Below are 14,516 nucleotides of genomic sequence, written 5' to 3' on the forward strand. Positions count from 1 at the left end.
AGAATAAGGAACTGTGGGGCTGCAGTCCTGAACATGCTCACAATCTGGACAGAGCACCTGGACCAGTTTCTTGCTGAAAATCACCCCCTCATTGGCTGCTATTTGTCCCCAAAGGTGCTGTCTGCAGTAAACTACCTTCAGGGGCAAAAGGCAGCTGAAGTGGGAGGTGGTTTCCTGTAGTAAATTGGCACTGAATGCTCTATTTATCCTATTATTGTGTAGCGGACAAATGATAGCTTCAAAAGAGAGCACATCAAGAAGGTAACAGACCAGAAATCTTTCAATCTTTGAACCTTTAGCCCCATCCTGAAGCAAGGTGCCCCCTTTTCATTTTTCTTTTAATTTACTGCCGTTCCCCTTTTTTATCTCCCTTATCCATTCCCTCTTCCTTTTAAAACACTGTTTCTCTCCTTCTCTCCTCCCCCGCCCCCAAAAGTTATAAACACCACCACCACAAAGGCGGAGGGGAAGAATGGTAGTGCTGCCACTTGTGTGACCCATCTTACTCAGGGTTCAACCCATTTGTGGAACCTGACAGCACAAGCTTAAACATGTTTACTCAGAACCATGTTCCATTGTGAAGACAAGTGCACTAGACAGGGTGGCTAACCTGTGACCTTTTGGATGTTGTTAAACTCCAACTCCCATCAGCCCAAATCAGTATGGTCAATGGTCAGGGAAGATGGGAACTGGTCCAGATTTGAAAACCAATAAATATTACATTTTTACAGAAACTGCACAGACAAAAGTGAAAAGGGAAATTTGAGTTGAAACCTGCAAAAAGGCATGGAATATTTCTCAGGATATATGGGAACAGGGGTAACATTGTATGAGGAAATCATGTGCAGCTTGTAAACATAAGGAGAAATGTAAGAGCAACAGAGGATGACTGTTGCTGGCAAAGCCTTCCAAGCTCGTCCAAACCATGTAACCACCTTGGACAGAGCCTGGTTTGCTCCCAAGAGAACCAAGATATCTCATCCTTCGGACGTAATAAAATGGCTGGATCCTGATACTTTTATATTGTAACAAAAATCTTGTCTAATGTTCAGAAAGCTCCCAGACCACAAAATCAGTATGGTTCTATAGCAACATAGCTCCTTTCCAGGATAAATATTTCCTTTTCAGCTTGTCAATGTGTTTGAGCTCAAGAAGCAAAGGTTGCAATTAATTTTCCTGCTATCTTCTGCAGTAGTATGTTACTAGATCAAGACCTGCTTTGAATGCTATAGGAGTACTCGGAACCGTAGCATGGCTGAAGCTTAGCAGCCTGGGACTTGATCAGTGTTTGGATAAGGTGCCATGTCCCATGTTAGCCATTTTCAGCTTTCTAAGCGACGAGTGAGATAAAATGGTCTGGTTCCCACATAACACTAAGCCAAACCATGGTTTAGCACAAACAAAAAGGCTCATGGAGAGGAAGCTGCAGCTGCCTTAATCTCTTCTGAACACTCTGCTACTGCAATGTTAAGATGTGGTTTTGACTTAGCTCCTCATCTGAACCCAGGCTTGTGGTTTAGCTCTATCCAGATAAACTATGATCTGTAGTCAAGGTCTGTCCAATGGCTTACCTAAGCGCAGCAGCAGAATGACTTGAAAAGGAGCTGAGTGGCTGCAATCTCCAATCCAGGACCCCATGTTTGCTTGTTTACACTAAAGCATAGTTCGGCTTAGAGTTATGTCGGCTTAGAGTTATGTGTGAACATGATCAATTCATAATACAATAGTAAATATTACTAACAATTTTGGAAAGAGTGCTGCTGCTGTGTTGTCTGCTTGAAGTATAGTACTTTGAGGAAAAGCGTATTAATTGGTAGCATGGATTTTAGTTAATAGTTATAGAACCCTACATTAAGAGAAGATTAGCTTAAATGGTCATCAGATCTTTTGCAGCACTCTGAACAAAAGCATGATCTCTTCCCCTGCTCTTGCTTCCTATTGGTTAATATTTTTCTGTATGGGAACTGGTGGGATGTATTTGAAAATATAGCAAGGAAAAGAACAATCCAGGAAAAGAATCCTTCCTCAGCATACTGCTCTGAACTTTTTAAAAGTGTAAACAGTTAAGCCAACTGCTTTCTCATTATATATACACAAAGCTGCCACCTTATTTGCCTTCCCAAAACCACATTATGAAAAATGAGCTTTACTAAGCCCATTTTAGAAAACACAAACTGTTTCCTTCTGCCTCTATAACAAGCCTTCACTAAAAAGAATTAAGCTACATTAAGTTTGACCAAAATTCACTTTTTAAACTTTTACTGGCTAACAATTACTTTGTCAATCTATGTGCTACTACTCATTTGCAATCAAACTACAACTTTCATTAATCTTACACACATGCAAAGTTTAAAAAAGCATTGCCCTTTCCCCATTACAAACAGGAAAAAGAACTCTGTCACATCAGAGGTGTAAAAATGCAATACACTTTGCAGCTGGTTTATTAAGTGGTATCATATGATTGTACAATAGGTCCAGTTTTGACAAATTTGGGTATTACTGCATTTCTAAAGAGATTCCTACTTGTTTTCCAAGCACTGTTAACTTTTTGGGTTTAAGCAGAGGCCTCAAAGTTTCAAGTAGAGCACTGGGTCTTTTGTTTCTTTTCAACTTAAAACCCACATTTGAGAGTTGGAAGAAGCTGGCGCTCATGTGTCTGAGGTTTGATCCTTGCAATTTTTGCTCCATTTGCAGTGTGACTTTGACGTGTTTGTACTTTACCTCCCTAGCTCAAACCTCTGACAGGCTGCAGGTTAATTAGCTACTTGTAAAACAGAACAAGACCCTTACATTAGCTAATGTGAAGCACAAATTATTTTAGTCATCTGTTCCGACTGGGAATGGCACCAAATAATGCAATGCAGAAAGGAACATTTATGCTAAGCCAAAGGCTCTCTGAAAGAGCCCCAAGCTTCTGTTTTGTGGTAATACTCTCTCTGCTGGATACCTACAACCTTGTTTCATGCATAAAAAGAAAAAGCAAGCCCTCTGAGAATGCGCTTTTGCGTTACGATGCAAGCAACCCGCTCAGCCTTCTGCAGCACTGAAGCCTGCAGCTATCAGCTCCCCCACTGGGAAGCCAGAGGTTCAGAGTGGTACAGGGAGCAGCTGCTACAGAGGGAAATTTACAAGGGAAGGGAGCAGTTTAAGTGTAACTTGCAGAAATCAAGGGATAGCAGCCTCAGGTCAGAGGGTAAATTTTAAAAGGAGGCTTCCCTTGAGAGCATGGGGAGGGGGTGTGATTAGTTCTGGAGAGGAAAATGCTTTCTTGATTTATTTTAAAAATTAATTTGATGGCTCCGTGCTGACAGAAAAAACAAGCGAGCACCTGCCACATCTATTATATTAGACAGCGACAGTCACCACCTCTATTCTACTGTACTAGTAGGAGCTTTGTTATCTTTTAGGAAGAGATGTTTTTAACAGAATAGATTCTACAGTGGCAGTGGGTTCAAAGCTACAGATTAGATGGAGAGCCTCTTACTCAGATCTAGGTTTGCTCCCCTGATCCCAGCAGGCTTGAAATTGCCCTTGGCTATATTCCTCTTCCCCCACCTCTCTTGTTCAAAACCAATTTGAATGGGAAATGAAATGTGGCTCCAGAGACAATGGTTTACTGTAAAGTTTTTGCTGCAATGCGTGGTGTTAAAAATCTGCAAAGACCCATGCAACCATGCTACTCTGTAATGAAAAGCTATAAAGAACACCCAGGTGGGAAACACAATACCAGTGGCTAATTGAAGCAACCAACAATATTCCTCAATAGAATTCACGAGTGCTCTTCAGAGAGAGAAAAAACACTTCTAAGCCTCTGAACTCTACTTCCTAATAGAAGATCACAATAAATCTCAAGACAAATAATCATAATGTTATTGCTTGTCACTCTGCCTCATATATGCAAGGAAAACCAGAATTGGAGACAAAACGGTAGTGTTTAAATAATACAGACGCACAGAAACATAGATTTCCAGACCGAACTTAGCAATCAATTTCTGACCTTGGATATGCCATTCTCCTATTGGTATTTTCCTCCACGTTTATAAAGGGAATCAATTATCTGATGAAACTAGCTTCATTTGTATTATTTAAGAGCATTCAAATTAATGTTTAGCACTTTTATTTTGTCAAGTACTGAACAGGGAATAGTTGTGGGAAGCTCTTTAGAGAGAGCTTACAATTCTTATCAATCGTCATCTATACAATTCTACTCAAAAGGAAACTTGGCCATAAATGCTGACAAAGCATATATTCTTCCTGAAAAATGTGCACTCCTGGTGACAGGGTTAATGATGTTTGAGCAGCCTCTCACCCTGACCTGCCCCTCCACATATTCCAGCTTTAATGCACTTGCATGATTTCACCCTTCCCCCAGAGCAGAGGGTGGGGAGGAAAATGGCCTCCGCCTCCAGTTATTTTCTACATGGTTTAACCCCCTGGTGCCAGGTTTAGTGCCTTACTGCAGAACGGAATGCATTAAATGCTCAGTGTGCAAATCCCACGAGGGATGGAATAGTTTATCTGGTAGGGGTTAAGACAAAATGACAGCCTTCCTCATTCACTAGGCTTTTTCTAGAAGAATATTTCCAAGTCTGAAATAATCAATATACAGCATTCTCTCCCCCCTCCCCCCTCCCCAATCCTGTATTTTTCTATGGTGGTACTGAACTGGAGAACTGTCAGCAGCTTTCAGGCCCACAGAGAGTACCAGCCCAGCCTAATATCAGTTTTCAGATCTAGATACCCGCCCCCCTTTCCTCATGTCTCTCATCTGTAACACAGAAAATTCTTTGGGAAAGATTTCAGCAACGTCACCTGTTCTAACAATTTCTGCTGAAGGATTTCTGGCCACCATTGAACTGATGCTAACTTTTTTCAGACATTATGCTTCTTTTATTGGAAGCATAATGAACCCAAGTCAATATTGGGAAGGCTGGGTCCTGAACTTGGTGGCAGATAGAACCCAGAACCACACAGAACTAGAGCTTAGTTCTCACTATGAGCTAAAGCAGCTTGGGGTGCACTGCAGGAGTGGGGAATCATATGACTGAATATTCCTAGATGTGAAAATAAAAATAAGTTAAATAAGCTTTCCACACAAAAAATTATATACTAGGGAGAAGGGTTCTAGCTTAGCCTTCTTCTTGATGTATTAGCTTTCTGTCTGTAGAAACCCTCTAGCAATCTGAAGTGGTACAGTCCAGACATTTGGGTGAAATCTAAATTGGAAAGCTTTCTGCAACACTGTGGGAAACCCCATTCCTTAGCCAGGGTAGCGGGGACCAAGACACAAGTGAACATTTCAGTTACTGTATTCTGTTCTAAAAGGACTGGTCCCAAGGAATTTTACCCCCAAATTAGTAAGAAACCTATGCACGCTCTCTCTCTCTCTCTCTCTCTCTCTCTCTCTCTCTCTCTCTCTCTCTCTCTCTCTCTCTCTCTCTTAGAAAGCCATATGCTCCTAATTTAGCAATAAGCACTGCTACATGATCTCTTAACACAAACCCTTTAATTCTATAAATTGGTCTTGGAGCTAGTCTGATGATAGGGGAGATTAAGATCCTTGATCGACCAGGAAGTTTCATCAAAGCAAGTAAGATAAAACAAGTAGGATTACAGGATTAAGTGATATATATGCTGCAGTTTTTCAATTTTTCAAATATTTATTGCTCTAGTAGTGCTTGCCCTGGAACCTTACCTTTTTGGAGGCTGTGGAGACATTCATGCCAAATCTCTGAGCCCTTTCCTTTAATTTGTCTATATTTACCTAGAAAAGTCACAGGAAACAGTTTAATATAATCTCCACTCATATTCTTAGATTAAGGAATCCTAAAGACAATATACACTTATGCCAAGGAAAATGGAAGAGATCTGAAATTTAGAGTTTGTATTGATGAATTTGCTAAATCCTAATAAAAATCCTCTTTCTATACTGCAGCAACCCCTCTTACCAATTACGGAGGGAAGGAGAATAAGAAGATGGCATCCAGAAGTTCAGAATTTTACCCCAAACTGCTTCTAAGAAGGATTTGTGCTAGTGTTTTAGTAGAGGGATTTTTAAGAAGACTGATTCTTCTATTTTAAAATGTGTTGACAACAGTAAAAATGGAGCCATCACATCTGTTGTTTCCAAGTCAATTGTGTTTTGTGTATCTTCAATAAATCATGTTTAATGTATTGTGATTTTTTTCCGGATCTGATTTGCATTTTGAATTCTATAGCAACATGTATATACCATTCAACTCTTAAAGATAAACACAGGAAAGTATCAAAGAGAAAATATATATTTTCACCAAATTTCAGCACCATCTCAGATTTGAGAAGATGCTGTCTAATTACATTCAGAATTAAGAAGCATTTGGCATGAGCTGAATGTTTTAGTAGCTTGTGTCCCGTCCCCCCCAGTGACATATTGGGGAGCAAGATATTCTATGTAAAATTGGGATCTGTCTCTTTCTCTTGGCAAAGTTCTCACTGGGAGGCAAGAAGGAATCTTGCTGGGCACTGCTTTGCAGATCAATTCTTTCAAAGTGCTACAACAGCACTTTTAAGGACATGACCGGCAGCAACATCATTCTCCTCTCTTAGCAAATTGCTATGGGGCATTGGGGTATAGTGGCAGCCCTGCAGATAAAGTGGCAAGTCTGCACTTGCCAACTTTAAAGGAGGCCAACCTGCAGTCCTGCTTGATTGCCTGTTTCAAAAATAACTGAAACACTTTTCTTTTCTTGTGTGTGTGTGTTTGTGTGTGATAAAACTATTTTTTTAAAAAAAATCTCTACAATCTGCTTCAGTCCTAATCATAGCTGTCAAGTTCTCCATTTTTTTAAGGGAAATTCCCTTATGCTGAATAGGCTTCCTCATGAGAAAAGGAAAAACTTGACAGCTATGGTCCTAATTTGGCCAAGAAATTTACATTAGGGAAGTTTGCCCAGTTCCCTTAAAGCTATTTCAAGCAACATAGCATCCTTTATGAGGAATATCTAATAGTTGCTAAATGAGCATATATTGCAAAGATTTATACTATGGGGGACCCTGGAATCTTTAGGCAGGCATCTACTTCATGATATTGTCAAAGTACTTCCCAAGTAAGCAGCCGAACAGAAGACTGAAACTGGCATTTGTTCTGCTAGAATGATCCTCAAGAAACACTGACTAAATTAGCAGGGAAACTAGCCCTTTGTTCTCAATACTATCATCAGTAGTGCACATAGTGCTTTACAAAGTAACATAAGCCACACGTTCTAAAAGTGTAGCCGTGTTGTAGATTAATAAGTCAAAAGGAATCAGGCTCCTATCTCAAAGAACTGACAATCTAAATTTTGACAACAGGAGAGAGATGTCTTGCCGGAGGATGAATATGAACAAATGCCCACACTTAAGACATCATTTTGGCTGGAAGTGACAACTAAAGGATTAAGCCAAAATCTTCACAGAAGAAAGAAGCTTGAAGGGGAGGGAAGGTAGTGGTGGAAAGGTGACAGTGGGAAGGAGCAACTTCCAGGTATAGAGACAAGGGAGAAAGTGAAGAGACACATGAAGGAAAATAAAGACTGTTCAAGAACTGACTGTTGTAAACGAAGGTCATAAGCAAAGATGTGCCAGCAGAAAGACAAGATGAGGCAAATCCGTTATGTTTGATGGCAATGGCAAGGCACTGGTGCAGGGTGGGGTGGGGAGGAAGTGATTGAAGGGATTTGAGTAGATGTGTCGTATAACTTAATAAAAAGAGAAGTGAAGAAATGAATTTGGGCAACAGCTTTTTAGATACAGTGAGATGTGACAAAGCAAGGTCAAATAGAACAAATAAGCAGTAGTTAATGGAGGAGACAACCAGCAAATGAACCAGTTTTTCATCTGACGGAACAAAAAGGAATGGACAGATCTGTTGGATATGGACTTTGTGACAGAATGAATATGGGGAAGCCAAGGAGAAGGAAAAATATGGGGGGTGGGGAGAGAACCAGCAAAGCTTCTTGTCTGGTTTAGTACCTTTGAACTAGAACAACAGAATCTGAAGTGGTACGTGGGAGAAAACAAAGTAATATACCTGATTTCCTAAAACGATAGAATTGCTTATAGCAATGGAATAAAGAACACAATAAGCATACAATATGCATCTCATCTTCTACTCCATTAGGCATCAAAGAACCACAAAAAGTGGAAAAAAGCAAAATATTTCAAAGAATTGGATCCAAATAAAAATTATATGCTTGTCTTGAAGCGCCCACTCACTAAAGAGCATAGTTTTCAGATACTGTTTTTGTCTGTCAAGTTTTTTTCTGGGTTGGTTCACTAGCATGTTTTAATGAATGAAGTACCATTGTAAAACCAAACTAGCTATACCTGTAAGCAAAGTAGCTACTTACTGTAGTCTTACTTTCTGTCACAAGACCTGAAATAGGGAACAAAAACCATTTTAAATTATCATATTTTAAACAAGCTTTCTTCCAATTGCCTAAATAGTAAATTTAAAAAGTGGTTAGAATCAAAGTAGTGGTCTTAAAGCCAAAAGAGACTCAAAAGATGCTTGAAATGGAAAATTTTACTAGAAAATATAATGGCTTAGATTCCAAAATTAATAGGGCATTAGCAGAATAAATGTTTCCTGTTCTCTCCTCTTTCCTGCAATCTCCGAAAAGCCTCTCAAGGAAGCTTGGTGAGCCCCACCTGAACAAAATGGGACGGGAAGGAAACTTTCTCTCTGTGAACTTTCTTAAGATTGCAATCCTATATCCAGGTACCAAAGTACAAGCCTCACTGAACTCAGTGGGACTTTTAGTATCTGCCAGTTACTCCATCAGGGGTCTGCCATGTTCTGTGGCCTACACTAACTCTCTAGAAAGTCCATGCTGGTACTATGTGTTACCACCTTAATTCTAAAATGATTTATCCTCCAACAGAAATACAAACATATACTCTAATTGTTAATCCAGAGTTAAACACTGGGACAAATAATAATTTTGTCACTTGCATCTGCAGCTTTTGGTCCTTGCTTTAAAATCCATCACTTTTAGTTCATAATGATGCCATGGGTTGGATTGCCAGTGCTTTAGTAAAAACATGGTACAGGTATTTCCAAATCCAGGTTATTCTGGGATTTACTATGTAATTCCATAAAAAAGATAAAGTTATATTAATTTATCAGCAAGAGGATCTTGCAAAGAGATTAAAAATCCAGTGAATAACCATGGCTGGAACATTGTTGCTAATGTATTCATAAGGGTACAAAGACAATGAAACTTCCTTCTCAACCCTGTTTTTACAGCGTGGGTGGAAGAAAAATGGTCACAATCATTCAAAGGAAGGCAAAAATACGAGATACTGTTTCAAGGATCACATACCTTTAGTTGAAGCTGCAGGCATACCGAACCTGTGGAGAAGAGAGAAACCTTAGTGAGGGACTCTGAGGTTTTTGGGTCTCTAAACCATGACATAGATTAGAAAACAATTTTAATACAAGTTAAGTTGCTAATTACCTTGTAAATCTGCCATGACATACCTAGACTACTAGATTGAATCAGATCAGCAAACAAAGTTGGATCTACATAGCATTTCTGCCTTGTTCACAAGATAATCACCAATCAATCAGAACAGATGGTGCAAAAGGGAAATTGTGAGTTATTCTTTCTTGTAGCATATTACTTGCCATTACACATTGTTTAATAATCGGATGTTTAAAGCTCTGGATCTTTCACAAGTCTTCAACGTACTATTCTTGATATAAAGAGCAAGGTATCTTATCAGCAGATGGTAAGGCTAAACACACCTGTGCATGGTATTTTCCTCATTTTTTAATCCCTATAAACCATTTGTGTTGCTCATGAATAGCAGCACAGCACAGAAGTGAAAACATGGGATACTACTTAATTTATTATAAAAATAATTTTTCTCATTTATTTGTCTCATTTCAGGATTGTCTTAACATTTCAAAGGATGTGAAAAGAACTGACTATACAACCAGTTGTTCATAGATTTTATGGTAATTTTGACATCTTCTGGGGGGAGACAGACTTCTATGTGGAAAAGGACATTATGAGAGAAGTCTACTACGCCCTGTTTTTGTTTTTCTAAAATATTATCTTGGATATTTCCTTATTCCCTTTCTATCTTCCATTGTTACTTGGTCTATGAAACAGTTTCTCTTAGAAGAAAGACTAAGATTTAATACTCTGGATAGGCTATGGAAGTATGAGGACAACTGTGAAATTCTATTTAAGCCATGCAAAGTTTTCAGGGCTCAAACAAGCATCTCTACAAAGCAATGAAGCCATTTTTGGTTACCCACAACTCAAATTCCAAAGGTCCTCCATCATAGTCACTGCAGATAACTAGAACATATCAGCTGCACAATGCATCTATAATAAACTTTGACCTGCACAATGGAATGGTTAAAAAGCAGTCACAGAAAACAAATAATGACAATAAATAAAGACTTACCGAGCTGCTCGTGCAGCCTTCTTACTCTCCAAACTCACAGATACATTGAATCTCTCTGCCCGTTTCTGCATTCTCTAAAGTGGAAGATAAAGAAATACAAATACAGTATGTTAGGCAATATAGAAAAATAATGCATTTTGTTCCAGATTTATGAGTAGTCATAAGTATATTCACACCTGCATCTATCTATTAAACTTTTCAATCTCCTGCTTATTCCAAGATTTGGAATAAAAGATGCTATGGAAGCAGGGCAACTGTTGTTGTAAGACACCACCAGGTCCATCCAAACACTGAGACTGTCAACTTCTATTTCCTATCTCTACTTGAGAATCTCTGACTGTTTCTCCTCATGCAATAATCAACATGTTTTAATGAGCCAGAGGTTATGGCAACTCTGACAATATGGACACAGAATAAGTGGTAAACACCCAATAAACCAATGTTTCTGTTGGTAGATAGGAAATTATTCATCTTTGTTGCTAAGAGCATATTGAGGTAGATGAAATTTTAAACTACCAAGAATACAACGCCAATCCCTTATCAAGAGAGAGACAGAATAGTGCAAATGGCTGTTCCAGTAAGCATGCTTCTGTTCAGAAGTCCGGTTTGTCATTAGCCAACACAATATATGGTATGTAACCTCATGCCCATTGCTAAAGCCATCAGTATTTAGAAGAACCTTTAGCTCAGGTCGCCAACGTGGTGTGCCACAGATGTTGCAGGATTACAACTACCATCATCCATTAAATTGGCCATGCTGGCTGGGGCTGATAGGAGTTGAGCATCATCAGAAGGGTGCTGTACTGGCTACTCCTATCTTAGCTACTATGAAGGGAAATGTGTACCTGCTTCAGACACATACACAAACCATGGCAGCTGAAATAGATGTTGGCAGTAATGTTGCACATTTCAACCAGAAAAAGCTCTGCCCAGAAGTCACAGGAATAGCAGCCCCGGCATGAATACAAAGTGAGCAACTTATTTCCCCGCCTAGCTGCAGAAAGCAAGTGACAGCTCAAACAGATCACAGCTGATCTGGAAACATGCAAAACAGAACTTCAACAGAAGTTAAGAAAAAATCTCTCTTACAAATAAAAAGCAAAATTGTTCCACAGAACGTGGCAGGAGTCGAAGAACATATGCTGGCATAGGCTCATAAAAAGGCTACATTTCACATATAAATAATTTTGCATGGAACACATGATTCAACGTACGTTTGTTTGTGGCATAAATCAAAGATGATCAGATAGAAATATAGTTACAATAAATAACTGTATGAAACATGCAGAAAGCCCAACATATAAAGTATTTTTGCATAAAAAGAAGATAGCTTCATTTCTAATGGCTAAAAGCTTCATGGATGCAGCAACATATCTATGACGATCAAATTAAAACACTTCATGGTATGAACTACTGTCAACCTAAGAAATGGGCGAACCCTTCACTGGACAGCACAACCCATTCTTGTTCACTAAAGTGAAGTTTTCTACAAGTTGAGAAGAATCTCAATTCCTTATGTGACCTGAAAGCAGTTCAAGTGCAGCACCCTTAATGACAGTGCTGAAAATAAAACCCTGTTGCTCTGAGAAGGTCATGATACATTAGGTACCTTCATACGTCAATTGAGTCTGGAAGGTATTTACATTATGAAGTTTAAAAGCTTCATGAAACATCAAGGGATTTTAGAAAGAATGGAGTTTGGCAGACTTGCAAATCAAAAGCAGAGGGAGCAAGAGAGGACGCAAGTAGAATAATTTAATGATCCCTTGATGAAGGCTTCCCACAAAGTTTAGAAGACGTCACTCTTTCAGCACCAGCTCCATTTCAGATAATTTTCTATTTATTGTTTCTGGTTACTTGCCCCACCAAAGTAATAATCCATGATTTTGACATCAGTCCTCAATTGCTGTGGTCAGCTTACAGGCAGATTAGATCTTGAAGGTGACAGTTGAACAGCAGGGAAACAGACTTGTGTTTTCATATCAGCTTCCTCAGTTAGAGAGAGCGCAGTAGAAAGTGATGAAAATAAAGGATTAAGGAAGCCAAACAGATGCAAGAGAGAAAGTGTATGCCAGGTTTATCCACAGCACCCTTTGCTCCCTTACAAGAAGGCCAAACTCTGTATAAGAGACAGAACTGCAGGTGTGTCCATATCTCCTTTAATGTTAGAAGCAGTCCCTAACGCGAGTGTGGAGACGGTGCCACAGAATGAGAAGAGAACAATTTGAAGGGCAGATATGGAGGCATAGCAAATACATTTCATCTCACACTGCGAAATAATAAGTAATCAGTTCTCCAAAATTGGTCTAGTGATCTCTCTTGCCAGTGCAAGCCAAAAGATAACACAGTCTGCATTCATTTACTAATTGCAATAGAGTTACACATCATAAAGCTAATAGAGACTACTGCAACAGATATATGTGACATAGGAGAATTAAGGCTAATAAGACACAGTACAAACTACAACTACTGAATCCAAAGCTAACCTTTTCAGTTTTTAGGCAGAAGTGGGAAAACTGCTTATCAGTGATGCAATAGTAGGGGATTTCTGCATTGGCAGGAGATTAGACTAGATCTTTAAAGTCCCTCCTTCCACTCTCTGATAGTTCAGCACAAGGGGTAGCCAATATAGTGCCAGGATTGATCAGAGTTGCAGTTCACAATTTCTGGCAGGCACAGTGTTGGCTACTTCTGTGCTAAACCATGGTTTAGCCTGTACAAACCCAAGCATTGTGTAAGGTTTACACGTTTCCCTCAACCTTTTCCTCTTCCTTCATAGCCAGAAAGATGATTTCAGGCTAGTTTATTTCACTTTTTAACATTACATTTGAACCAAGAACCCTGGTTTAAGCTAAACAGTTAGTTGAATAAGCCACCTCATAGGCTATCTGAAGCTGGTTAAGAACTGACAAGAGTCTATTTCAAATAAGAATCCCTGGTTCAAATGTAATATTAAGCCCAGGTTCTTTAAAAGTAAAACTAAACTTTGCTGAAGTCCTCCTCCTGGTCATGTAAAAGCAGGGGAGGAGAGAAACACACTTGGGCTCAACTTCATAGCACTAATATACGGCTTAGTGTTAATGTGAATGCACCTATGATTCTATTTTACAGAAGCAGTTCAGAGGAAATGGGGGGGGGGGACATTGCTTCCTGCTATGTAAAATGGCTCAAGCACTCCCCGATCCTCATCTTTCCACAGTAAATAAGCCAAAATTCTCCATGATGGCTGAACTCCAGGAACTGTGTTTTGTTTAAACTATGCTTTGTGAGAACTGTGGTTTGTTTACAATGGAAAGCAGATGCTCCCAATATCTCTTTCTAGTGCACAAAAGCAGAGGAGAGAGGAAGGTGAACAACCTGGTAATACCAGACCAACAGCAGATTAGAAACAGAAAAACTCAATAACATACAGTATAAAACACTGGCCGAATCTGAACTACATGTGCTAAAATTATGGTGGAGACAGAACACTATTTCCAAATGTGGGAGCCTAGTTGTTAAATTCAGATGAAAATAATTGAAAAAAGAGAAAACCTTACCTCCGTTTGTGGAATTTCTGGGGCAATTTTCACCACCTTCTTCTCTGCACCTCTAGAGGAAGATAAATTGACAGAATGAAGCATAAATAACTTATCAACTGTGTCTATTTTCAACAATTTAATCTGTAGCCAAGCCTCGACTATTTCCTGCAAGTGGTTCTTGAAGGACATTTGACTATGACTGCAGTTTGGAAAACTCAGCAGTGGCCAGAGGATTGGAGAAGATCAGTCTATATCCCAATCCCAAAGAAGGGCAGTGCCAAAGAATGCTCCAACTACCGCACAATTGCGCTCATTTCACATGCTAACAAGGTTATGCTTAAAATTCTACAAGGCAGGCTTAAGCATTATGTGGACCGAGAACTCCCAGAATTGCAAGCTGGATTTCGAAGGGGCAGAGGAACCAGAGACCAAATTGCAAACATGTGCTGGATTATGGAAAAAGCTAGAGAGTTCCAAAAAACATCTACTTCTTCTTCATTGACTACGCAAAAACATTTGACTGTGTTGACCACAGCAAACAATGGCAAGTTCTTAAAG

At 39.3% G+C, this 14,516-nt stretch overlaps 1 protein-coding gene across 2 annotated transcripts in view; it reads right to left on the reverse strand.

Annotated features, from left to right (window-relative positions):
- Positions 1-14,516, reverse strand: part of SARNP (SAP domain containing ribonucleoprotein) — a 53,752-nt gene that overhangs the window by 25,473 nt on the left and 13,763 nt on the right. Inside the window, exons 5-9 of one of the 2 annotated variants that reach the window (XM_035103915.2) lie at positions 13,977-14,028; positions 10,438-10,511; positions 9,342-9,370; positions 8,367-8,392; positions 5,696-5,764 (exon numbers count right to left, since the gene is read on the reverse strand). In XM_035103915.2, coding sequence (XP_034959806.1) covers positions 5,696-5,764; positions 8,367-8,392; positions 9,342-9,370; positions 10,438-10,511; positions 13,977-14,028 — 250 coding nt within the window. The remainder of the gene's footprint in view (positions 1-5,695; positions 5,765-8,366; positions 8,393-9,341; positions 9,371-10,437; positions 10,512-13,976; positions 14,029-14,516) is intronic. The other variant, XM_035103916.2, reaches the window with a different exon arrangement.

The sequence above is a fragment of the Zootoca vivipara genome, chromosome 2, assembly GCF_963506605.1.
Source record: "Zootoca vivipara chromosome 2, rZooViv1.1, whole genome shotgun sequence".
NCBI classification, from domain to species: Eukaryota; Metazoa; Chordata; class Lepidosauria; order Squamata; family Lacertidae; genus Zootoca; species Zootoca vivipara.